Source organism: Engystomops pustulosus, chromosome 4 (genome assembly GCF_040894005.1).
Source record: "Engystomops pustulosus chromosome 4, aEngPut4.maternal, whole genome shotgun sequence".
NCBI classification, from domain to species: domain Eukaryota; kingdom Metazoa; phylum Chordata; class Amphibia; order Anura; family Leptodactylidae; genus Engystomops; species Engystomops pustulosus.
In genome coordinates this window covers 155,101,863-155,129,306 of record NC_092414.1, presented here as the reverse complement: position 1 = coordinate 155,129,306, position 27,444 = coordinate 155,101,863, and the positions used below count along the sequence as shown (strand labels likewise).

General features: G+C 42.4%; 2 protein-coding genes across 2 annotated transcripts in view; both read right to left on the bottom strand.

Moving 5' to 3' along the window:
- Positions 1 to 449: 449 nt before the first annotated feature.
- Positions 450 to 9,968, bottom strand: ARPP19 (cAMP regulated phosphoprotein 19). Its single transcript, XM_072148200.1, has 3 exons — positions 9,805 to 9,968; positions 2,797 to 2,919; positions 450 to 2,175 (listed from the first exon to the last, which is right to left on the bottom strand). The coding sequence occupies exons 1-3, from the start codon at positions 9,862 to 9,864 to the stop codon at positions 2,005 to 2,007; spliced, it is 354 nt and encodes a 117-aa protein (XP_072004301.1). The 5' UTR covers positions 9,865 to 9,968; the 3' UTR covers positions 450 to 2,004.
- A 6,467-nt stretch (positions 9,969 to 16,435) lies between these two features.
- Positions 16,436 to 27,444, bottom strand: part of ATOSA (atos homolog A) — a 28,592-nt gene continuing 17,583 nt past the window's right edge. The window contains exons 5-12 of the mRNA XM_072148198.1: positions 24,419 to 25,880; positions 23,308 to 23,424; positions 21,907 to 21,986; positions 21,295 to 21,400; positions 20,724 to 20,882; positions 20,374 to 20,442; positions 17,651 to 17,847; positions 16,436 to 16,659 (exon numbers count right to left, since the gene is read on the bottom strand). Coding sequence (XP_072004299.1) covers positions 16,506 to 16,659; positions 17,651 to 17,847; positions 20,374 to 20,442; positions 20,724 to 20,882; positions 21,295 to 21,400; positions 21,907 to 21,986; positions 23,308 to 23,424; positions 24,419 to 25,880 — 2,344 coding nt within the window. The 3' untranslated portion in view covers positions 16,436 to 16,505. The remainder of the gene's footprint in view (positions 16,660 to 17,650; positions 17,848 to 20,373; positions 20,443 to 20,723; positions 20,883 to 21,294; positions 21,401 to 21,906; positions 21,987 to 23,307; positions 23,425 to 24,418; positions 25,881 to 27,444) is intronic.

Sequence of the window (27,444 nt, the reverse complement as noted above, 5' to 3'; positions counted from 1 at the left end):
GTTTTCAACATCTCTGCTTGTTGTCATTCTATAGGAAGCTTTTCAAAATCTGTTCACGCATGTCCATCATACACCATGGACACATCTCTATCCACTGAAAGTAAACATAAGAAGTTTTCTATACAACGGACAGCAAGCAGAGATTGAAAACTGCAAGGAATTGATACAGAAAGTGTATTGGCAATTTGTATAACGTTTCTTTGCAAAAAACATATCAATTACTTGTAGAAAGTGAACACCTTAAAACTATGTCTACTGAATTCTTTGATCCCCAGTAGCCAGTCAGCACAACATTTTGTCGAAATGACACTACAAGATGATACAGGCACGTAACTTGTGCATCAGACATTTGGATGTGTAGAAAGCAGCTGAGTCTATGAAAATACTACAATTCATTCAATCCCCTCAGCTATTTATGTGACTGAAGAACTGTACAAAGAAGAGACACATACAGTTGCAATCTTTATTAACAATATTCATAAATGTTCAGTATATCCAGCATTATTGGAGGCTTTATGCAACATTAAACTACTTGCAAATGTCGATACCAGTTAACAACTGCAGGACATCAATAAGCACAGTAATATTATACACCTCAAGGGTTTAGCAGAGTAACAAACGGTAGAGTTTTATTTCATAAATTACTGTTTTATTCTACTATTTCTTATCCCCATTATGTGTGCCCCCAATGTATATTCACATAGACTATTTCATCTGCCATTCACAACCCAGATACAAACTTTACATAAGGCAATGCGTGTCACTGGGACACATGCCTATTGCAGGATGGATAACATCAATTGCTGAACATCTCTCCTAAGATGATACAGATTAGCAATACCCACAGTGATTTTGGCTCACCCCTTATTGGCCTAACAAACAACTTGCTGCCACAGATGGATGCATGTGGATCACAACAGTGACATGCAGGTCTATGGTAAGGGAGGTCATCACATGCAGTTCTGGCATGCAAATCACACTCCGGCATGTCAGCAAATACGGGCCAGATCCCGGGAGAGAATATCCACCTCTACTCCCTTGTCCAACGCGAGTTTCATGGAAAGTTGTTTGCCTCAAAACAAAATCACACATAAATTCACGCAAAAGACATGAATTTAGGAGGATTACGATAAGCCTGGGAACAGAAAACCGCTGCTGGGGAATTTAAAAAGGAGCTAAAATGTGCTACAGATTTACACATCAATATTGTAAACTGTAAAAATTAGTACACATTTGCAAAAAGGTTGTGCAAAACTATTGTATTTACAAAATGGCACAGAAGTGAATTCAACAGTCTATGCACATGCGCACGTCATCCGAGTCTTCAACAGAAGGATCTACCGGGAAAGGACGCCGGCTTCAACTAGGGGGAGGTCACTCTCATAGTGTACTAGGTTCACAAAAACGGTTACAGCATTGTGAGCAAATATTGCCCAAGTCAAATCCTATCGTTAAAGCTGAGAAAGGTTTAAGGCCATTCAAGTTCAAAGGGCAGCGTGAGAAAAACCTTCGAGAACCCAGTTTGATTTGACAGTTTTGCTTTACTCCCTCTCAAAACAAAAAACAAACAAACCAAAAACATAAATTTGTGGTCTTAACCTTCAAAACAAAAAACAAAAAATTCTTAAATACAAAACTTAATACAGTATGAAAACCAGAAGGTAGAGAGAGGAGGGAAAAAGCAGACGTTAAAAATGGTAAAACGTAACCGTCCATTGTTCACACCTGTCCTACCACTAGGATATAGGCATTATGTACATTTGTCTTGATTTCAAGTAAATGACTTTACATTGCGATACCAAAACAGATCTGCATCAGTGCATTGGTTTGAGACAACTAATTAGAAACTACAGGATTTCACACTCAGGACGGCAGCTTGCTCTACTAATGCCTGCCAAGCTGCCAGGCTGACTACTAGTGTACAGGGAGAGGAGGAGCAGAGAAAACAAAGTTTAGAAAGGAAGAGATGGAAATGAGGTGGTGTCATGCGCGTGGGCCGGCTCATCAACCAGCCAGCTTGCTGGCCACAAGGGAAGGTTTCCTCTGGGGAAGGTCTTGTGGAGTAGGAATATGATCTCCCGTCACCTCTGTCTTGTCTGGAGCGGCTGCAGGTAGTTGCTTGTTCTTCATCTTTGCTTTAGCCATGTTGTAGTCCCCAGAGTCAAAATATTTTTGCTGCGAAAAAAAAAAAAGTCAAAAAAATTACTAAACCTTTTTCAATGGACTTTTGCAATTACCAAAAATAAATCAAAATAACTTTCTGAAGGGATCTCTATACAGAAAAAAGGGAAGTAGACAGATCTGACCCTGCAACAGAAATCTAAGAGAAGTAGCAGGCTATACAGAGTGGAAGGATTTAAACAAGTGAAGCTGCTCTGTGTAAAGCGGCACTTAAGTTTCTCAATCTATTATGCATGCAATACCGTGCCCCCCTTAGGCTCCCCCACACACAGTTGTTTTACCGTATATACTCGAGTATAAGCGGAGTTTGGGTTTATCAGATACACGGTGCTGTAATACAGGGAAAGATGGGACATGTAGTATCTTTTCCCTGGGCACGGGGCAGTAAGGTGCCGCACCTTTTTGCTCCGTGCGCCCATTGCTGGCTTATATAAGGCAGCCGTGCAACGGAAAAAATAAATAGATTGTGATACCCGTTGGGGACAGGGACTGATTTGGCGAGCTGTGCAGCGCTGCGTAATCTGTGTGTGCTATATAAAATGAAGAATTATTATTATTATTATTAATAAATAAATGCACAAAACAAGTAAGAAGATAGGGTATGTTTTTACTTACCCCTTTTTGTAGCCTTTTTCTCAAGAAGTCTGAACCTCCTGGTTTAGGACCCAGGTGAGGATACCTGGCTTTTAACTTGGCCTCTTCTGCTTTCTCTGGGCTGATCACCTTATCCTCCATCTCCTACAAAAGAAAAGGAAACCATAAACTCAATACAATGCACATACTTCTCTTAACCACTATCTGTTTTGTCCAGAAATGAACAATGATTGTCTACTAGCAGGACAAGACATCAATGTCTGATTGAGTCATGGCTGCCGCTTCCAACCAACATGCGGGGCTATTTTATGCCAAAACTACTGAGAAATAAAGCCAGTAATGTCAATGCCTTGCAAATAAAAACTCTGTATGACCTACATCCTCTGCTTGCCGGATGCCCATGATCAATGCGGAGTTAAATCAGATTTTAAAAGAGAATGCGGCCATCAAAAAGGGACATAGTGCATGGCGAAAGCAAAATAGTGATGGCAAACTGAAGATCTTCTGAAGGGTTACATGTACAGTCAGCTCCCTGCCATCTAACTGGTTTGTGTGCTCCTTTTCTAGTTCCACCATATCCTTTTTATACACTGGTGCCCAAAACTATGCACAATATTCCATGTGCGGTCTGACCAGGGATTTGTATAAGGGCAAAATTATGTCCTTATGAGAATCTATTCCTCTCTTGATACATCCCATATTTTTATTTGCCCAGGCAGCAAACGCAGACATTGATCTCCAAAATTAAGTTCACCATCCACCAGTGCCCCCATTATGTTTTAAGTGGTAAATTTCTTAATAAAACTAATTATAATTTCCTCAACGCAAGTCCATTTATTTACATGAAACCTCACCTGCTGATTTGACAGCCCAGGTCTCCAGTCTCCACAAATCCCTCTGTAATGTTATACTATCCTCCTCAGGATTAATTTTAGCGTCATCTGCAAATATTGTAACTGTAAATCCACTACAAGGTCATTAATAAAAATATTAAAAATAAACTGTCCCAAAACGGACCCTGTGGCACCCCACTGGGAACATCAACTCAATCCGAGATCCTGATTAATGACGACACAAGTCAATTTCAAGTCCAAACTCACAGATATTCCCCTAGTCCCAGCAATGTCACTTTATCTCCCAACCTTTTATACGGCCTCTGTATTAAATGCCTGTAAAAAAACAGATAAAACATCCACAGCCTCCACCAGATCAAGTCCTCAGTCTGACAGGACTGATCCCAATTAAACAAATCCTGATGCTGTGTCTAAGGTTATGGGAGCAGACATACACCCAGATGGCGGCCGACTACCCAACACTACAAATTTACGCTCCTAGCTGTGATTTGGGACACACCAGAAACCAAAGGGAAACTTTGGGCCTGCTGATCTAAACCCCTCAAATATTTTCCCCACAATAAAGTTAAACTCACAGGATCACTATATTTGGCATCACATTTCTCCAGTCCAGGGGAACAGAACCTGTCACCACATTTACACATATACAGCCAGTGGCAGGTTACTATAGAGTCCTATTAACTAACTGACAACGTATTAAGATAAAAATTGGTCCCTCACATCCCCTCGGGCGGAATCCAGCAGCTCATTCCCATTTTTTCTTAAGGCAGTAATGTCATGTGACCAGGGTGACATCACAGGTCCTTTACCCTCTAACATTAGCAACTGTATCCCATGCATATATGTGATCACATGAAATTACAGCAGCCTGCATGGAGAGGAGTAGAAGTCCATTGAGGCATGCTGTGATTTCATATGATCAGATATATGCATGGAGTACGTTTTCTAATGTTAGGAGGTTAAAGGACCTCCGATGTTGTCAACCTGGTCACATGACATTACTTCTACATGCTGAGAAAGCATGGGGAAGAGTTGCTGTAATCAGCCCAAGGAGGCCACACCCACCTCAACTCTCTATATATCACTGGGTACCAGTCATATTTATAACTAATTTTATGGGGATCTAAGGGAAACTATTTTTATCTAAAAGAAGGGTGACCGTTAATAGGGCTCTACGGGTACCTGCCACTAGTTGTATTTGTGAAAAATGTGGCGACAGGAAATAAAGGTCTGTATCACAGTACATATTACATCAGTACCCAGGGGCGTATACCATGCGGGCCCGGGGATTTTTCTATTTTAGTTAGGTTTTAAGCAGATGACATTTAATGACATTTAATGGAGAATTTACATTATTCCTCATGCCATTTCCCATGGGATTGTCCTGGGTATAGACAGCAGAGAAAGACAATGCCTCAGTTTGCTACTATATGTCTATAGTATATGACTGACGTCATACATAAAATGTGATATAAAGCCAGCCTTACTTAGGCGACTCAACCTGTAATTTTGATATAATGACCAATAAACCTGACAGGGTAAGGTCAAGGAGCTAACGCTCTTCTCTGGGTTTGTACCAGTTGTGACAGGTAATTACACAATTACAGGTATATGTCCCACACCCTATATCAGGGTAGTTAAAGTCCCCCATGGTAAGCACTTCTTTGTGTTTTGAGGCTGCATCTATAACTTTTTAGCAGTTCCTATGCGGCCTCCATTATACATGGAGTAATGTTTTTTTCTTTTTTCCTCCATTTATCTCCACAAGACTCATTTTCCTCACCAATACCATCCCACAGGGCAAACATGGGGCAAATTCATCTTTCACTGATACCCATGTCATATTTTCCTTCCAAAATTCAGACTTCCATCTTGTTTGTGAGGCTTCTGGCATTGGTGTACATGCAGGTTACAGTGTTTTTCCAATCCCCATTTCTTTGTCTATGAAATTAACTTGCTCCTATTTTTATATAGGTTATAAGGAAGGGAACATTTAGGTTTTTACTTTTGCGCATGCTCGATGATGTCATGATGAAAGTGCAGCTTTGCTCAGCCCGTGAGCCCTCTCCATACACCCCTTTCTGCCGTACTACACTGGTTAGCTCGGTGCAGCGCTGCGTAATCTGTGTGTGATATATAAATAAAGGAATTATTATTGGTTTGCGGCAAGGGGTTAAAATCTCCTCCAGCCGACTCACCATCTTTTCCTCCAGTGCAGTGCAGCTGGTCCTGAGCAAAGAGCCTGAAATACCTCTGCCCAGTTCTCCATGAACCCTTGCTTCCTGCGCCATTTTCTTAGCCACTTTTTAAGCTTTCTGGTAACCATAGAAAAATGTACAGGACAGATGGAGAAGAGAGGCGGCTTGTTGAGAAGGGCAGTAGTAGAGGAGTGCAAGAAAACAGGGCCAGGAGTGAGGTCACAACCAGAAGCTGTCACCCACTTCATGAATAGCTGAATATGATTTTATAAGAAGTGGTGATAGAAATGCCAGGCTAGATCTAAGGCTAGGAGCAATACAGCCACAATAATATTGCTATCCCTAAAAGTCAACCATGCAATCTCTTTAGAAAACAAAGGAAGGTAGAGGTCGGCACTCCAGGCTTTCTAAAACATATCTTCTTTATTCAAAATCCATTAAAATATACGAAGTGGTCATAGTGCATAGTCCAAAGACCTACACGTTTCGAACATTAACATTAGTTCTTACTCATGGTCTGAAAAACATTAGCAAGGACCTACATTTAAAAAAAAAACATACAACAGATGGAACTATCTACACTAATTAGCACATGCGCATGATAGAACAGCTAAGCGTATTGTTGTGTAAACATGGAAACAAACTGTTAACTATTAGAAACTATGTTGCAATAATTGTTGAGCGTATACAAAGTACATATAGATTGTGATTACTCCAAATACATTAATAAAGATACATTGTATCAGTTTTGTTATTGAGACCACTAGGCATGCGTGTGTCTAACTGGAGAATCCACAGCACCTCTCGATTGCGGAGTTTGTGAGTACGATCTCCGCCTCTACTGGGGGCGGTAACTCTTTCTATGCCAGTAACCATAAAGTTCGTTAGGTCCTCATCATGTCTTTCTAAGAAATGTCTGGATAAACTGGATATATTTTTATCTGTCAAACGTAGTTTAGAGCCGTCTGTCATATGTTCTGCAATCCTTTATTTCAAAGGACGAATCGTGCTGCCCACATAGTGGAGATTGTTGTATGTTTTCTTAAATGTAGGTCCTTGCTAATGTTTTTCAGACCATGAGTAAGAACTAATGTTAATGTTCGAAACGCGTAGGTCTTTGGACTATGCACTATGACCACTTCGTATATTTTAATGGATTTTGAATAAAGAAGATATATGTTTTAGAAAGCCTGGAGTGCCGACCTCTACCTTCTTTTGTTTTCTAATTACATCGGGGCGTTCCGACAAGCCCATTGAGGATCCGTGCACCGGACTACACAAAGGTGTGAGCGGTATGCTCAATGTGTTTTGTTGCATACTCTCTCTTTACACTGCAGTTGTACTTCGGCAAACAAAACCATTGTAACAAAGCCATTGTAGTAGAACTTGCTAGGAGACCAGACTGAAATGGCTAATTTTTTTAAACCTGCCTGCCATAAGGCGAGGACCCCCACAAGAGGAATGCAGAGACTGTTTTATATGGTTTATTAATACTCTCCATGGATACAGGCAACTTTGCACCCAAAGCGCTTTCCATATTTATAATTCAGTCATCGACAAACATGTGGTCCCAAAAATAGATTTAATTTCACGTTTTTTTAAAAATTGTAAGGTTACTATGATTCTAAAGAGGAAAATCTCTCATACAAGGGTGAGCATGTCAGCAACACTAAACTCATAGGGCACATATCCAAGACTATGAGGGGATCTGATGGGTCAGAGCATGCGCTTGGATAACCACGGACACCACTGTGCAGTAGTGATGGGCTGTCCTTGTATGGCAGTCCAGTTATAGTTGGGTCAGCGATCAAGCTACTTATTTGGTTACAGAAGCAAAGCAGTATTTGAGCTCCTTTTGGACCCCAGTATAGATTCCCCCTGAGGACAGTGTTGCCATCAGTAACATTAAAAACAAAACTCTTAGGGCTCTGCTAGCACAAGGGACAGGTTTTCGGCACAGGTTCAGTTTATGGCTCCTATCCATCAGTTGGACAACCTGTGAACCACCATGAAAATGCCTCCCCCATTGCCAAGTTACTCCTTATGTGACAATGCAGATATATACACAGAGGACTACAGGGTTGGTAGAGGTATTACCTGGAAACAATTATTATGTACTTGGCGGCCATAATTTAATGTGATTAAAAGTTACATTTTAAACTAGGCCACCTTTGCATGCCAAGAGACACCAAATGTATAATTTTGAGTCTTTAAAATCACGTTTGGCAGGACAAGCTTACGGTATGTTCTCATTTATACTATTTTGGGGCCTGTAGAACTTTTTGATCACTTTCTCTTCAAACTTTATTGGTAGCGATGCAGACAGGATCTGGGTACCTATACTCACGTGTGGTGGTCCTGTTCCTTAATTACCACATTTTAGCAGGAAGCAAAAGCAAAATTAGCACAATTTGCGTTTTATTGTTCCAGCTATCATTAATAATCTGCCTGGGACTCACACAGCTTTCAGGGACAGATTTCATAACGCACTAGGTGGCGACAGAAAAAGCACCGATACCCCTACACTGCATGCAACAGAGGGCCCCTATTTTGATCTGGGAGAATCCGGTGTCTCAAATATGCCGCCTAGAGGAGCAGTCTAGCTGGGCATCCAACACACATGAATAATTAGAGAAGGTATGGAAACCCTGGCTCACCGACTCCTCCACCCCAACCCATGCATAAGCAGCTAGGCAGTGGCCCTGGGCAACTGGAGATAAATCTGATCTTACTTATTTAACTATTTCTTTTACAATTTTAGTAGTAGCTGGGAGTACCCAGATTTTACACACCAAGTCTGACTGTGGCCAAGGACATCTTCCCACAAGTGATATTGGTCTGACAAACTCACTGTGAAACTTGAAATGTTGGACATAAGGAATAAGCTGTGTTCAGTTAAACCCAGATTTAAAGGCAATCTACCACCAGGATGAAGGACTGTATGCAAATGAGCTTGAGGGGCTCCAGGCTCCATTAACAACTATGGAGCCTCTGAGGCTCATTTGCATACAGTCCTTCATCCTGGTGATAGATGCCCTGTAACTCGCTTTTAAGAAACAGACTTAAAGAGAATCAGTCAGGTTGATTTGGGAAACCCATAGATCCTTACGGACTGGCGTTCCAAATCGCCCTTTCATTTTTCCCCTCTGGATCCGTGAAAAAAATTGAACTTGTACATGTACACTAGTCCGGAGCTCTCTGCAGCTGTAATACACACTGCGCCTTCACTGCACATGTGCTGTATTTACATTATGCTGGGTTCAATTTATCACTAAGCAGGTATGGGGAGCACCAGAGATGAGTGATGTGTCTCATCAGTGTCCTCTAATGGAGAGATGTGTAATATAACGATTTGGGACCCTAAACCACTGTCTGCAAGGATCCCAAACTGCCCTGACTGGTTCATTTTAGGAGCAAACTTTGATCTATCAATTCTTTAGGCTGCCTCCTCGTGAACACTGCAGAAGGTACCACTGGTAACATCATGGAAGAGGACATGTTACACACATTGAGGCTGCCGCCATAGACAGGACATGCAGTGGGGAGGGACAATCAGTAGCCACTACGTGGTGCCCTCCAATGCCAGGCACCCTCTGCACCACAGAAGTACTTTATAGATACTTACAATCCATCACTGCACTGTGGGCAGAACAGCTAATGGCTGACTACAGAGAACAATAGCAGACATCCCATTAAACTGCATTGTGACAAGTGACAGCACAGCAGCCGCCCAGTCATGGAGTGCAGCCTGTTCTTACAGGAGACACATGAGGTCATCAGGAATAAGCACAGGGAGAGGGAGGACACGATGACTACCAGGGTGAGGCACTGCAGAGGAGGCACGGCCATGGAGGAGGCACATGTCCCCCTGCAGACACGAGCGGCCTCCTCCTGACAGGCACAGCTCCCGGGGCGGCCATGGCTCTGCTGCCCGTACACATGACTCTTCCTCCCGGGCCTCCCCCCGACGTACGCACCTTCTGCTCGTCAGAGGAGTTCTCCTCCTGTGCTTTGGTCTCCTGGTTATCCGCGGACATGTCGGTGGGATCCGCCGGCCTCACAGCACCGTCTGACACTGAGCTAAGTGCAAACTCCTCCCACTCAAAGATGGCCGCTACGCTAAATGCGTCACTCTCGCGCGTCTCGCGATGTCAGGAGGAACAGGGAATCCTCTTGTTGTGTTGTGTCCTCTTGAGGCCGCACTGCATTGTGGGGGATGTAGTCTTGTACTTGTCCCGCTTTCAATGTCTGCCTGTATTTTTCAGGGCACTTCTCTTCAAAGGTGGAAGATGTGACTCAAAAATCTTTACCTGAGTATCGAGTTTCTGAAGGAAGTAGGGGGTGGACGGAAATATTTTTATTACTGGCTTAGGCTCAGTTTATACCTGTCTTTGGCACGTTCTGTCTGTTCCACCTTTCATTATCAAATAGAGGAAAAAGATAAATCTATTATAACAACCTTCCATTTAGTCAATGGGGAAAGGAAGATGGAAGGATTTATTCACTTTCCATTCTTAGCTTCCCCTGTGCAGGTATGATCTAAGCCCTAGACCGCGTTCACATGTGCCTTTTCAACAGGTAGAGGCTCCTGGGGCGTGGAGTGACCCCTGTAAGCCATGGGGCTAAGGTTACCACACATCCAGTAGCCTCTGAGGCTATAAATAGTATAATAAAATAAACTATTAACCACTTATGTACATAGCCCTTTATGTTTTTTTTTTTTCCATTTTTAGCTCCCCAGTTTAAAAATGCCATAACTTTTTTATATTTCCATGTAGAGAGCTGTATAAGGGCTTGTTTTCCTTGTATTTGCTAGTAATATTAGATGCCGTGTACTGGAAAGCTGGATAAAAAAATCCAAATGGAGGAGAAAATGACAAAAAAGAAAACTTGAGCCATTTTCTTTTGAGCCCTGTTTTTACATCTTGCACCGTGCACTCCAAATGACATGTCCCCTTTTTTCTTTAGTTTGCTAAGGCCCCTTCCACACTTGCGTTTTTCACGCACGTTTTTTGCGCGTGCTTTTGACGCGCAGAACTTGCATTGCACTCTGACACATTGTAACCAATGGGTTTTTTCAGACTTGCATTTTTTTTTCACGCACACGCGTGTTTTTTTTAGCGCGCGTTTAAATCTCGACATGCTCTACTTTTGCAAGTCACGCGCATGAAAAACGCATCGCACTCTGAGACACTTGCAAGTGCAATGCAAGTGCAATGCGTTTTTCACGCATCAATTGCCATAGAAAAGATAGAGCTGAGTGCTGAGTCCATTTCACGCGCATTTTCAGCGCGTGAAAAACGCATTGAAATTGCATTGAAAACGCGCGTGAAAAACTGAGACACTGACCAAACTCTGACTGAAAACTGATTGCACTCTGATCCGTTTTTCACTGACCAAACCCTGATCGCACCCTGATCAAACTCTGACGTGATCTGCAATGCAAGTGTGGAAGGGGCCTAAGATACCTTAGTAATTAAAAAAATCCTTTGTACAAAAAATAAAAAAAAAACATTTTTCATGTTCTGAGGCCAATAAATTTTATAATAATAATAGAAATAATATATATATATATATATACATATATACATATATATATATATATATATATATATATATATATATATAGCCATCATATTCTGTAGCGCTTTACAGTTTCTGGGGAACATACACAAATATAATAAGACATTACAGAGTACCGGATATACCCGAGTATAAGCCGACCCGAGTATAAGCCGAAACCCCTAATTTTACCACAGAAAACTGGGAAAACCTCTTGACTTGAGTATAAGCCAAGGGTGTAGGAAACAGCCAGCCTGCCCCATGTAGTATACAGCCTGCCCCAATGTAATATACAGATAAAAATAATAAATTTAATACTCACCCTCCGGTGTCCCCGATGTTTCTCGCGGCTCCCGATCCCCGTCACAGCTCCCGGCGGCTCCCTGTGTCTCCTCTCCTATCTTCTCTAGCCGTTAGAGTTGCGTCCATGCGATCTGCTGGCCGTCGCACACTGTGATGCGACGCTGTCGCCGCGGATGACATCAGCAGCAGCAACAGCACTGCATCATAGTGTGCGACGGCCGGCAGATCGCATGGACGCGACTCTGCTGGCTAGAGAAGATACCGGGAGCCGCGGCGGGGATCAAGAGCCGTGAGAAACATCGAGGACACCGGAGGGTGAGTATTACGTTTTTTTTTTTCATCATGGACTCATGTATAAGCCGAGTTGAGGTTTTTCAGCACATTTTTTTGTGCTGAATAACTTGGCTTATACACAAGTATATACGGTAATAACAGTCATATGAAACAATAGGAGTGAGGGCCCTGCAAACGGAATGTGTGAGGTGTCATTTCTTGCGGGTTGAGATGATGTTTTCAATTGATAGTATTGAAAATATCATCACAGCTCCGTTTGCAGGGCCCTCACTCCTATTGTTTCCTATTTTGGCGACAGTACAATGTTTTGATCACTTTTTATTAAAACTTTTATGTTCTGCAAAAGAGTGTCGATTCGGACATTTGAGGGCTAGTATCACCGCTGGGAATAACAGTTTTTATATTTTGATACATTGGACATTTTGGGACACAATGATACTGAACGTGTTTATTATTTTTATTTTTTTCAGTTCTAAGGAAAGGGGGTGATTTGAACATTTATCTTTTTATAAATTTTTTTTTTTTTACTTTTTTAAATTCATTTTGATCCTGTATTTTTTGACCCCCTAGGGTACTTGAACCCAAGGGGATCAGTTTGATCCTATAATATACTGCAATACTACTGTATTGAAGTATATAGGGTTGTTCTTACTGATCTATACCAGTGTGACATTGGAGAAGCCTCAGAGTCTCACACAGACACCTGGCTGTCACAGCAACGGACTGAAGTCCTGCTGAGGCTGGCCGCTGATCCAAGCCTAGATGGCGGTGCCCACACAGCTTTCCAGGGGGCATTTAAATGGTTAACAAATGTCCAGCATTATGCATCAAACTTCCAGTGGGGTGATTCATTATGTTGTCTCCTACAGTGCTCTGCCATCCAGTTTTTGGCTTCTTCCACCTGCATGCCACCTTGGGGCATTACCAAGCAGAGAGTGGGGTGGGCAGAGGAAAAAACTGACACTATAGCAAAAAAAAAAAAAAAAACTGCCAGTTAAGATCTGGTCTTCAGGTCAGAACTTTCTTTTTCTTTATCAGGAAGAGAAAACCAATTTGTATGTGTCCATAAGCCAAAATGGGCGCGCCCACCGGGGCGGGCCTCGGCACGATCGCATCGGCGTTTCTATGGAAACGCCTGCGATCGGGAACAAGCCGCCGGTGTTTTGCGTTAATTTAATGCGAAACACCAGCGGCTCGTTCCCGATCGCAGGCGTTTCCATAGAAACGCCGATGCGATCGAGCCGAGGCCCGCCCCGGTGGGCGCGACTTTGTCTGCGTTTGCGTTCGCAAGCGCAGACAAAGCGCCCTGTGTGGCGCCGGCCTAAGGCAGTGGTGGCGAACCAGAGGTGGCACTCAGACCATCACCCCAGGACAGAGTTCACCAGACAGGACCAAATCCACCAAATCTCCCTCTAGTCCCAGGCAACTTAAGAGATGCTTTAAATATAAAGATATTTTAAAGTGACACTTAATTGGCTTTTTGGAATTGCAGGAAAAGTGAGAAGGAGTGGACAGAGCTGCATTATCTTTGGAGGTCATCCTGCTGGACCCTTCATTCTTCTGGACCCTACAATGATGTTCATTCAACTGATGTGGAAGAACAGGCAGCAATAAGTTACTGCTTAAAATGTCATGTTGGCACTTTATGGTAAATAAGTGGATTTTGGTTGTAGTTTGGGCACTAGGTCTCCAAAAGGTTCGCTATCACTGCCCTAAGGCCACATTAATACGACCATAAAAGGATGTATGTACAGCACCAAGCTTGCGGCCTTATATACATCCCTCATAGAGGGCAATGGTCGCATGGAATGATATGTGTGACATCACACCGCTCTGTACACTGGGAAAAAGGTAGGACATGTCCTCTCAATCATAGAGGACATATGCCCGCCCGGCTGTAGCCATGCAGTTATACGTCAGTGTAAATGCAGCTAAAGACTTTATGTACATAATTGTTTCCATTTCCAGTAGTTACAAATAAGACATGTGATCAATATTTGAGTGGTGACTTGTGTGCACAGCATACTTCCTGTCATGGCGGACATCTGGATAGTATTAGGGTTGGTTTCTGTTGCGTTTTTCTTATTTGAGGGCGCTGTCCCACGTTGCGTTTGCAGACGCAAACGCAGACCAAACCACGCCCACTGGGGCGGTCCGCGGTCCGATCGCATTGGCGATTTCCATAGAAACGCCGATGCGATTGGACCGCGGACCGCCCCGGTGGGCGCGGTTTGGTCTGCGTCTGCGTTTGCAAACGCAACGTGTGACAGCACCCTCAAAGATTGATAGGCTCTACCCCAGCTCCACTGTGATCTGGCTTTACAGGCTCTTAGGCTGCGGTCACACGTACCACTAGGCATCCGTTCCTAACGCAATGCTAGCGCACAGGGGGCAGTCCTCGGCCAAAACGCACGTGCATTTCCAGAGAAACGCATGCAATCGGCTTATCAATCGCATGCGTTGCGATAAAAAAAAAAAGTCCTCCAAAAGCTCGAGGTCTACAGAATATTTACCCAAATATATAACAGAAACTCCTGGTGAATTGTCTAACTTTAGACTGACCCAGGTGTTTAGAAATGCGTTTGTAGAGTCACATCTCCAATACATTTACAGGCATTTTTGCTTGAGGGCATGGTTACACAAACTGTTAGTACCACATTTACAAACGCCGCGCTAGAGTATGGGGCTGGGCCTTGGCCCAATCGTATATTAATTTACGCAAGCGATCGGTAACCAGAAACCAGTGTTTTAAAACCCAGGGTTCTGGTTACCGATCGCATGAGTTTTCCATGGAAATGCACGCGGCCTGCCCCTGTACCATAGTGCTGCATTTGTAAATGCATGACTAGCAATACGGGCGTTAACATCAATTTAATTAGGCAAATCTCTTCTCAGCTGCTGCAGTGCGTTTTGGAACACATGGGTTAGACGGCACTCAGGATTTTAATGTGTGTGTGTGATAACGGTCCACTCATTAGTGTTATACTGTGGCTTTTGAGAGGTCATTATAGATATGTACACATTGGCCCAAATTTACCAAAACCGGTGCAAACTGCATTATGGAGTGTGCCAGATTAATCAGAACTAGCGCATCGTCTTCATTAATCTGGCACCCCCTGCACTGCTCTAGAAGTCTGCACCATTTCTTTTTTGTGGACTTTGTTTATGCTGCAGAATCAGGTCAGTGAAATGTGGCACAAACTAAGCAGTAACACGCCCTTTTAGGTGCCCATTTTTTCTGCCTTGTCGGGCATAGTACAGGCACGAAACAAAACTGGCGCAGACACTTTATAAAATACATGTACAAGTAGTTTGTACGTTCTGATGGATAGTCTGACAGAGGGCGATGTCAGATGCGGCGCTTTGTCTGCGCTTGCAAACAAAGCCGTGCATCCGGGGCGGCCCGATCGGATCAGCGTTTCTAATGCAAAACACCGGCGGCTTGTTCCCGATCGCAGGAGTTTCCATAGACTTTGTCTGTGTTTGCAAGCGCAGACAAAGCGCCACGTCTGACATCACCCAGAGAACCGCACAAAAATTTAAAAAAATGTAGGCCATTCAGTGGAAAGCTTTGATGTAACAATCTTGCTTTTTCTCTCTGTTCACGGACAACCAATCTGCCAGTTGAGCCTAGTTTACACATGCAGGGGTTCTTCCACTATTAGTCTTCCGCCGTTATGATTTTTGCCATGGCAATTAATGGATCCATCAAAATGTCCATTTACATGAATGGACTTAATGGCTTCTGTTAGAAGTGTTGAAAATGAACACAGTTTCATTTCAGAAAGTAAAAAAAAAAAAACTTATGTTCTGGCCAATTTTCTGCTCAAATAACAGAAGTCCGACGGGCGAATTTCAAACGGACTATTAAAATGTCCATTTGCATCAGTGGACAGTTTAACAGTTCAGATAGTCTTCCGATATTATCATTTTTTTTGTGATGAAGCCAATAGTGGAATTCCAAACGCAGGTGTGAACTGCCCCTTACCTGTATGATTAACAAATACCGCAAGGCAAGCCATAACCTCGCTATTGTTGGAATCCCCTAATGATTAACTAGTCATATAATCAATATATTATGTACATAGTGTAAATAAATTCACAAGAAACTATAGATTTATATATATTTTAGAATTCAATATTACTGTCAAAAATACATTGTATGATTTCCATAGGCTTTGTGCTACATTAGAACACGGAGACAGAACAAAATCACTGTGTAGTAAATGAAACATTAAATATTAAATAAAATAAAATAAAAATGTGTAAACACTAAACTAACAGGGAGAATCTCTAATGCAGCACACACCTAACCAAGTGGTATTACATAGTAGAAAAATGGATTAGGACGCTATTCTTTTCCAGTCTACACAAAATACACAGAATGCACTAAAGAAAACCTCTGGAGCTGGTCCATTCTTGGGTCACATCTATTCAGACCAGAGTCAGTTTATTTGTTTTTTTTCTTTTTTTTTTTCCTTTTTAATTTTGCCAAAAGATTTTCTTTACTGTGGTTAGCTCAGCATCTAGGTGAGAACTGAGGATTTGTTGGCGTTTCTATGTAGGATTTCAGTTCATATGCCGCCCCACTGTCAACTTCCATGGACTTCCGGGAGAAAAGAAGCCTTACATCTTTGTGGAGGTAGATCTTTCCAGACTTTGAACTTTGAAACCTACAAAGAATTATCAAAATTAGTTTTGACTTTATGTATATTTGTGGAAACAACATTATGATATAAGGAATAAAATTATCCAATCAAAATCTGTACATTGCACAGTCATAAGTAAAATAGGTTGTTAAAGGACCATTTAAAGACTATATGCAAATGACCCTTGGGGCTCCTGGCTCCATTAACACCTATGGAGCCTGGAGCCCCACAGGTTTCATTTGCATATAGTCTTTCATCCTGGTGGTCGATGCCCTTTAAATGGTTGGTACTAGAGTGGTCCAAAATCCTAGTCACTGCAAGTAGATTCATAACACCAAACCAGAAGCTGCCATGCATATAAGTAGGTTCAGATTCAGAGCCCATTCCATACACTTCTTGCAACTACATGCTTTAAGAAGCAAAATATCAGAATAACCTTCCAAAAGGCTACTGTTGAATACATTTAACCAATTTCATAGCCTATTTAGGCTGTCATGGGATGATATGGATATTCAGTGGAATAGACACAGAAGAAATTCCTACAGATAACCAACATAGATTTAGATTTAAAGTACCAGCAGAGTGAAAGAAAGTGAATTGATTCTAAAAGGTGCATCAAGAATCTGCTGCAGTGCCTGGTTTCTGCCAGCAGAGGGTGGGAAATGCTCCCCGACATCATAGTGTGTGCCAATGCACACATTAGAATATCAGCATGCAGCTGATGTCACAATGCCTGTGACGAACTGCACTGGGACACAGAACCAATCCCGGAGCCGCAATGGATAGAAGAGGACCTGCCTGTTGGGCCAGGGGAAGAGTACACAGTTTTTTTTTTTCTTGACTCAAGTACAAGCCAAGTAAGAGTTTTTCACCACATTTTGTTGTGCTGAAAAAAAACTTGGCTTGTAATCAAGTATACACAGTAACCAAAAATCTTTTACATTGGTGTATAAGATTATGTCGTCATGACATGAACAGTCTATTTCTATCTCAATATCATATGGATATGAATTACCTCAGGTGGATGAGGTAGCGCAGTGTCCGCTCTTCTGTCTTCATGATGTTCTCAAGGATGGTCGCCTTCTTATCTCGTTTCCCAGGAACAGAGAACGTTCTCTGCCGCAGGAATGTCTGGTGATTGGGTGGCATTTCGTGCAAGTCATATTTCACAACAAACATCTTCACCACAGTCTTGTTTGGATTAAATAAGGTCTGAAATGCAAAGAGAATATTGGATTTTTATATCCAGAATTAAAGGGAGATTAAATTGAGACTGCGGCACTTCTCTGTTGCAACCCAATACCGGCCTCAGTCAAGCATCACCGAGGCCTGTGACATCTCTGCTGCTGACAAAGATTCTAGCTTTTATTCCTTTTCCTTGATCTAAAATGGGTTATCAATTTTGACCCCATTTAGGCCCCTTCCACACTGGCGTTTTTCACGCGCGAGTTCTGCGCGTGCATTTGACGCGCAGAACTTGCATTGCACTCTGTCCCATTGTATTGAATGGGTCTTTCTTCATTAGCGTTGGTTTTCACGCGCGTGCTTGCGTTCGTTTTCACGCGCGTCAAAATCGCAGCATGCTCTACTTTTGCGTGTCACGCGCGTTTTTCACGCCCCATTCAAGTCTATGGAGATGCATCAAGAACGCATTGCACTCGCAATCATTGCGAGTGCAATGCGTTTTAAACGTAAGGGTTGCTAGGTGACCAGAATAACAGTATTTCCCCTGCTCGAGAACGATCATTTAATTAAAAAAACACAATGAAGAACAGTGAAGAATAGAATAAAAACAGTGAACACAGGATCATTTAAGAGAAAAACACAGTGCAGAACACAGTGCAGAATAGATTACAGATGTTCGGCACATCTGCTTACTTGTCGGGAGATACGCGCGGAACGGTGTGCCCAAAATAGCATGTGAAGAACAATATATATGTGTGTGAAGAACAATATATATGTGTGAAGAACACATTGCAGATGTATTTAAACATCTGCAATGTTCTCCCATTGACTCACGCGTGAAAACCGCGCCGAAAACGCAAAAACGCTAACACGCGCGTGAAAAACGCAAAAACGCTAATTACTCCAAGGAAAAATGGAACAAAAACGCAGCCAAAAACGTCAGTTTTTCACGCATTGCACCCTGACGTGAAATGCAACGCTAGTGTGGAAGGGGCCTTAAAGGGCACCTACCACCACAAATCTACCTATAAAGGTAGATCGGGTGGTAGGTGAATCAATGGGACGTGAGGATAGCCCTTTTAAGGGCTAATCCTCACGTCCCCGCACTGTTTTATAAACTTTTATTACTTATATATGTTAATTTACTTATGCGGCTACCGGGGCGTGGAGTAGCCGCATCTGAGGTTACACGAGGCGGCTACTCCACGCCCCGGTAGCCACATTACCCCTCCTACTCACCATGTTCGGCGCGCAGCTGCTCGTAGCTGCGCGCCCTCGTCCGCCGATCCTGCCGTCTGCGCATGCGCAGAACAGCAGGCCCGCGCCTGCGCGGTCACTGCTCTGAAGCCGGGGCTGCGCAGGCGCGGGCCTGCTGTTCTGCGCATGCGCAGACGGCAGGATCGGCGGACGAGGGCGCGCAGCTACGAGCAGCTGCGCGCCGAACATGGTGAGTAGGAGGGGTAATGTGGCTACCGGGGCGTGGAGTAGCCGCCTCGTGTAACCTCAGATGCGGCTACTCCACGCCCCGGTAGCCGCATAAGTAAATTAACATATATAAGTAATAAAAGTTTATAAAACAGTGCGGGGACGTGAGGATTAGCCCTTAAAAGGGCTATCCTCACGTCCCATTGATTCACCTACCACCCGATCTACCTTTATAGGTAGATTTGTGGTGGTAGGTTTCCTTTAAAGGACACCTGTCATCAGGTCTGTGTCACTTCTCCTGTCACCTCTACCTGTTGGAGCAGCTCACAAGGATCCCATCCCAGCCTTTATCTAGTTATTTCATACATTATTCATTGTAAAATCATCTTTTCTTTATCATGTAAATGAGGCTGGTCACATGGTCAGAGGCAGTGATGTCACCCTGTTACCCCTCCCCTCTCCTCCCCCTGCTCATGTCTGTGTGTAATGTATAGTAAAGCATGGCTAGTGTGAGTATGTCATCTGCTGACAAGCTGCATCCTCCTAATATACAGGTGAGAGACACAGACATCAGCTACACAGGAATCTGACATGTTCTGCTGTAACATGGCTGCCTGGAGCTGCTGTATCTCTCCTAAACACACACACACAGGCACACACAGGCTGCAGGGGGCGTGGCCACCGGCACCAGGAAGCTCATCGTTATACAGCCTCACACCATTGTGGCTGTGCCTCCCACTCATGAATAGAGTGGACAGCTTGAATATGCTAATGCTTCATTGGACATTTCACAGGTCATTTGCATACAGCTTTAGGACCTCATTGCTTAGGTTTACAGACATGTAGAGGGATAATGAAGGGATAGAGTCAATGCTCTCAAATGGCAGTTTATGAAAATATATTTAGTTTAGGGGGGTTATTTTGCATGACGGGTTCTCTGTAATCTCTAACGAGCCTGCTTCGTATCATAAGGACTGACACGGAGGTAGAATTCAACAAACCCGTTATTCTTCAGTGTGGGCCTGTTGGGAACTACCATACACTGACAATGCTTCAGTTTGCTAATAAAACTAATACACAGATGTCAAAGGAATCTAAAACCAAGAGATGTAAACTAACGCTACATACCACTTGTATTGTTCCAGATGGAGGTATACGATATCCCCTTTTGCCAAGAGATTCCAGTGTAATATTACCCTAAAATATATAAAAACAAACATTAGGATGTCTACTACATAGATCATCATATTTCACAACATTACAGACATGAACTCTTCGTGGCTTTTTGTCACATTTCCAATTCCAATAGTTTTGCGTTAACGGAGTCAAACATATATTATGCTCAAAAATAAGTACTGTAGTCCGCTTTCGAAAAAAGACAATTCCCTGTAGACATCCAGCAAAAGTCACGTGTTAAGGATTGAAAAATAAGTTACATGTGTGGTAAAAAGCACCATTAACACTTTTTTCAGTCTTACCATGTAAGGTGAAGGGGCATTGTCCTCTGAAACGCTATAGAACGAAACTCTGACTGGCAAGGTCATGTGTGTTGGACAGAATACTCCACTGGCTCCAACATCTGCTGTAAAACCTTCCACCACACCCAGAGGCTCTAATCGATAATTCAAGACAGACTCCTGAAGAGAGAGAAGAGGGGATTTCATTGTACAAAGCCTTTAGTCATAGAGGCACCTAAAGGATCTAGTAAATGAGTTGTACGACGGTTTAAAAAAAAAAAAAAAAAAAAATCCGGAGGCGGGATGGGGAGGGATTTAAAAAACTAAGCTGTACTCACCTCCTATGTTGCTCCCAGTGTTTGCTTACAGGTTCTAGATGGCTTCCGTGTCCCTGTAAACGAACAGGCCGCGGGACACGGAGTACAGCTTTGTTTCTTTTAAAAATCCCTTCCTTGGCCCACCACCAGTATTTTAAAAACAGTCGAACAACCCCTTTAAAGTCTGTTGCTGCAGGTTGTATGTAACGTGAAAGTTGTTTACATCATTCTGCAATAGAAATTCTTGCAACAGAAAGAAAAATATATAGAAATACCTCAAAGTTTCCAAGAAGGCTCAGACATGGGGCTGGTGGAGCACTACAACTTAGCGGTCTGTCTGTGCCCTCCACACCATCTGCTGTTTTCTCACAGTGCGGTTGTCTGTTAGGAGTAAAGGGACATAGAGCACATTAATACAAGGAGCAGACTTAAGAGAAGATGGCTAACTACAGAAGGGTTTATTACACGGGTTACAAGTCAATAAGGGTCAACAACTTTCTATACTATAATATGAGCAGCAAGGGTATATCCATATATCTGCAAGGCATAGCATGGGTGTTAGGTTCTACTGGGCCATGAGGGGTTCTCCCTTTAAGGCACATGGAAATCACATAGCGGTAATGCTCTCTATGATACAGGGAAGACACCAGAATAGGAACTGATCATTTAGAGCTGTTCTTCATCCTCACTGAATGGTATCAATCTTAATAGCCAACATATTTTACTACAACAGTGGGAAATGTAGCCGGACTGAGGGTTCATCCAGCCCAAATCACCTGAGGTGCCAACAGCAGGATCAGGAGCCATAGTGACAGGGAAGAGGTAAGCCTTAATACAATTTCTTAAAAGGTCTACATAATGTGTAAAAAGCAAATGAATAAAAATACCTCTTTGTGGATAAACCTTTAAATTGCAGTAAGGAAGTGTCCAGATCAAAACACCCAGATTGTGTTTTTCTTTGTGGTACCTAGGCAAGATAAACCTATTCTTTCATCTGGTAGAGATGCAGTACACATTAAAGAGAATTCTCATTTACTTATCTCAGCATGGTGAAGGATTGTCATTGCACACATTTCATAATGTGTAGGAAAGTGCCACCATCACCAACAATGTGCCACCATCACCACCAATCAAAATATGGCCAGCTCACAGAATTCATATAAAGAGACGTGTTCTGCACTATACAAGTACAGCATTCATTGTAGCTGGATCTAGATTGATACATATTGTGGATTTTGTTTTCAAACTATATTGCTAGTTATGGGCACCAGAGTTCCCCATAGAAATGAACTGTTGTTTCCAAAGATTTATCATAAAAATAAAAACATACAACTTGCATGTTTGAGTGAGAGGAGCTGAGCAGATTGGCAAGGTTAAGGCCCAGTGTCTTAGATAGTATAGCATTCGGTGGTAAAGAGCTTTACGTTCCCCACAATAAGTCAATAGTGCATCTATATTGATGATGAATGTAAGATCACTGGTGCCAAAAACTGTACAGAGCATAAGTGGGTCTGACCAGTGATTTGCATCAGGACAAAGCTGTATTCTTATGAGCATTTCTGCGTCTCACAAAAAAATACCATAGCTGCTGCCAAGGAAAAGAAATCAAAATTTCCTTGTATTTTGTATGGCAGTTTTAGCAAAGATTTTGTCCTCTTCATTTACAACTTTAGAGTGTGTCATTTACATTGCTGCTCAACTGACCTACTAGTAAAATATGAGCAATGCAATACTTTGTGTACGGACAAAGGGAAAAACGATCACCGAGTAGGATCACCCACCGGACTCAAGGCCGGAAATATAAGGGAATTCATATCAAGTTGTAGAATTTGTTTCCTCTTAAAACTGAATAATGTAACTGCTTTGCTCCTACTTCTTTCTAACCTGCCAGCATGACAGCCTGCCTTTAATGGCAATTTGGTTTAAAGGGGTTCTCCAGTAATAGCACACAGGATAGGGCCCAACTTCTTAACCGGTGGAGGTCTCAGTAATGGAAAAGAAGAACCCCAGTTCCGCCGTAGATAACAAAAGCTGCCAATCGTTTATGTCACGGCTGCTCCATTCATCTCTATGGCTCTGGCAGATATTTGTCAGCAGCATAGAAATTAAGAGCAGCCGGCGCATGCACGACCAGCTGCTCTTCATCTCCCATCAAGGAGATCCCCACTGATCAGCAAGTTGCTATGACTGGAGAACCCCCTTTAAGAAACCATATGCACACAAAGCACATTAAAGAATCCACACCTAATAACAAATATTAATTAAAAAAAAAATTATAAATAACTTACCGGACTGGAGAGTAAAGGTAAACCTGTAGAGGGGTGAAAAGCTTTGGTAGGGAACCCATCGAGAGAGTGAAAACCCTTTTTCTTCCATTTATTTGAAGGTCGCAGAGTTACAGACTTCTGGGAATATACAAGTTTAGATATTTTCTTATTAGATTACTAAATTCTACTACTGAACATGTCAAGAGATTGATAGAGCACAGGAAATACAGTAAACCCCATTTGTACATGTATCTGTTTGTACATGTATCCTCTGAAATATAAAGGTTTACATTATAAGGTACAATAATACATCTGCTGTATATTGTGTACACTCCCTCTAGTGTCCAAAGATACATAAAAATACACCTAATAGGTTACCCAACTCCAAAGCAATCACTGCAGATGGAGTTCTCACCTCTTCTCCGTTCAGTAGTTATTCTCCGGGATAGTTGCAGCCAGCTAAACCACTTCATTTTACATAATTGGCCAAACAAATAAAAGGCACTTCATGTAATACATGGATGGGCCAGGCCAGGATACAAAGATCATTGTGATGAATGGGCCTTACATGTGAAATATTTGCCTTGACCTGTACCTCTCAATATCTAGGATTGATGGCCCCAAATGTAAACTAGCATTACAAGAGGGCAGTTCATTGAGCACTGATTAAGTATACTGGATTATCTACAATAAGGAAAGGCTATAGGTCAAGGAAATTCAGTATTCAGCATTTCATATAGTGTAAATGTAGATAGGAATAGCCCTGACTCATTGGTCTGATTGATCGCTTACAATTTGGATCAGTGTCAAAGTGTGTAAAACTAAAAAAAAAAAAAAAAAAAAAACTAAAACATATACATATACACATATATAGGTTTTTAAATTAAAAAGTTCTCCAGCTCATGAAGAATATGGTCTTCATTGTAACAGATAGCATGTAGCCTGTATGACTTCAGAATCCCAAATTAGATTATGCAAAGGGAGATGCACTACACAATGTATTAGTATAATGCAGATATAGTTCCCATAGGTGTAGTATAAGTGATGCTGAAACTTTTCTATTAGAAGCTTTTAGATGTTATCTATTAAATGTATACAGTGTATAAAAGTGAAAATGTGTGTATAAACGTACCGCCTGGTCTGCATTCTTCAATCTCTCACATCTCGGACAACTTCCGACATTTCTTGCTTGTTCTTGTGCACCGCAGTCACATTTCTCTGGGTCGTCGTTCTCATCCCGAGCGGTTTTCTGCTTCTCTGGGGTCTCCTTAGCCTTCTGACCATCCCTGTCTTTTAGAAGATGATTTTCAATGCTGTGAAGCTGGCTGCTATTCTCAGACCCTTGTGCTTTCCTCGTGTTATTCTCTGTACATTTAGGTTCTGGCGTTTGTGAGACATCACAGGTTTTTAACGCCACAACATTTCTTGAACAGTTTTTGCGGTTATCAAGGTGGACACGGTCATCATTATGCTTTTCGGTGGAGCTGGTTTGCTTGTAGTTGGCAGTATGGATGGTCAAGGGGCTATGATTGGAGAGGGGATGCAAGGCTCCCTTACTAATACGCTTTTCAGTCTGTTCACTGTAATTTACCTCTCTATCAGGAGGCATAAAGGTATTCTCTTTACAGAACATGGAGAATGCTGGTGGGGTGGGTTTGTTTACTGAACATTGAAAGGTGTTTGAAATGGGATCAGGGGCTTGAACTAAAATGAGTTTCCGCCTAGCTTGTGGTTTTGGTGAAGTTCTATCATCAGAACTAAGTCTGGAGGAAGTTATGGGAGTTTCTGAAGCAGCTTTTAATTTTCGGTCACTGCTTTCAGGGGTTAGAGTCAAATCTGAAATAGCAGCACACATGACAGGCGTTTCAATCTTATTGAAGTTTTCATCTTCACATGGGTTTCTGAATATTTTGCAGCTCATGGGGTTGGGGTCATGTATTTTGAAGGAGCGGTTGGTTATGTGTGTGGCGTTCTGATCACACTGCAGCAAGTGCTGTGCAATTCTTGCTATGACTTCCTGGCGTTCCTGAATGAGGGAGCCTATTAAAGGATTGGTCTCTGTTGGGTGGTGTATGGGAGAGTTGTTGGGCATGTCAACCAGGGATAACGATTTGAAGTTTCGGACAGGTGAGCCTTGAAGGGTTGTTTTGGGATCACTTATACTGAAACACTGAATCTTAGATGGGGATGTTCCAACGTCACAGCTATTGCCACATCCAGAACCCAACTTCACGTTCCTAGCAGGGACAGTAAGATTCATGCTAAGACTTGTTCTAGCCTGCAGTAGTCCATCAGATCCAACAGTCCATGTCTGCTTGCTACATGTATGCTGAGAACTAGGAGCACTTTGTTGACTACTTTCTTGATGATCTCGATGTGGAGGACCAATCAACTCATGTGGTGAAAACCTCTTCTCATAGAAGCCAAGATTACTGTGGATGCTACAGTTCAACACCGGATAATTGGATTGTCTAGGCAAAGACTGGACACTGACTTTCAAGGCCACACTGTGAGACACATTGGGGACGGGAAACACGTGTTCGGTAGGTGGATGAGCAAAATTCCATTGTAGCTCGCCATCAGCCGCACTTACTCTGAAATTGATAATTATCTCATTTTAGTCTCTTCTGTTTTATGTTATCATGTACAAAGTATTACCTCCAACATTTATAAACTGTACATGGTCATCAGCAGATAAGGCGTACAAGTCAGCCTTGCTTGCTCTGGAACCCAGATTTAACATCATAGGCTGCAGGGCAGTATGCAGTCCAGGAAAATAGGTCAAACCAGCAGGTATCATGTGTAATGTAATACAGTAACAATCAAAACTGTGCTTGGTTACTGTGCAACCTGCCTCCATTTTGCAGTCAAGTCAACAAACTGCATTCTGCAGTCCAGCACCCATCACACAGACTTTACCAGCAAGACACCTGGTAGTTCATTATGCGGTAGACAGGAAGCCAGGCTCTTATCTCCATGTTCTGCAGGAGATAATTGGAACAGCCATTCGTTCTTCCCCAGGCTGCTCCGTTCATCTTTAGGGCTCCAGCAGACATAGCCAAGCTCTGTACTTGGCAATATTTGTCAGCGCCATAAAAACGAATAGAGTAGCTGGCGCAATCTCTTCATCTTGAGCTACAATGTGGGTACAATGGACACCGCGTTCCCATGATCCGTGGTGGTCCCCATCATGCAGACCCCCACGGATCAGCAATTTAGGCTCTATCCTGTACACAGGACGGGAGTCCTTGCATCATTCAGAAATATCATGCAAGGATTTCTGCTCTGTTGGCCAAACCACAGAACCTGTACTTTAAGAGCCATTTAAGTGCCTGCGCTGCATTTTGGCCAGAAGATGGGAAGTCCTTGCATCATATTTCTGAGTGCACTATATATTATATTTGCAGCAGACCTACAAGGAAGTTATCCTTGAATGCAATTTTAAACATCCAAGTATATAGTGGTTTTACTGTAATTGTAGTCGCTTTCTATAGGAAAGCAGAAGGGTTTTCCAAGTAGTATTAGCTTAAATCAGGTTTTGGTGTAAGAACCCTTATTGTAGTCTTTATACGTGCATCTGATAGGTCCTAGTGTGGCATTTAAAGTTGTCGTGTGCAAGTTAATGATAAGGATTCAGTCATTTCAGCTGTTGAGAAACAAAATGAGAAAACCACCACTTCCTGCTAATAGGTCTTTTTTGCTGTGGGTTTGGAAAAAACAAAAACAAAAACACAAACATGAAACTGAATCATACTGTAAAATAAAATCAAACTTGAGTGAAGATCTTGTTTACAGCCATTTCACATATTAGGGCATTTCCCTGCAATACATTGTCTATTGTAGGAATTGCATTTACACAACTTCCTCAAATTCTGATTAATACTTCAGCATTGCTGGGAAAGCTCTTTGCGGACAGAGCAATTCCTGTACAAAGAGTATAGTTTGCTAATGCACTTTTTTCTTTATAGGGAATCATCAGGGTTTTTCATTATGTAGCTATAGCCATTTCAGCAAAACACAGCTGGGATGGGACTAGAAGACTCCTTCTCAAAATAAACCCCCACAGAACAGCCATGTACAGAAACTATGTATGATAGCAAGTGACAAGTTATCATAATTTTAGAAACAGCTTGGGTTTGTCGTAGAAACTACTATTGA

Excerpts from the sequence above, each read along its gene's own strand:
- ARPP19 (XM_072148200.1), bottom strand. The coding sequence starts at position 9,864 with ATGTCCGCGGATAACCAGGAGACCAAAGCACAGGAGGAGAACTCCTCT. Across the intron at positions 2,920-9,804 it reads ACTCCTCTGACGAGCAGAAG|GAGATGGAGGATAAGGTGAT; the intron begins GTGCGTACGTCG and ends TTTCTTTTGTAG. Across the intron at positions 2,176-2,796 it reads GAAAAAGGCTACAAAAAGGG|CAAAAATATTTTGACTCTGG; the intron begins GTAAGTAAAAAC and ends TTTTTTTCGCAG.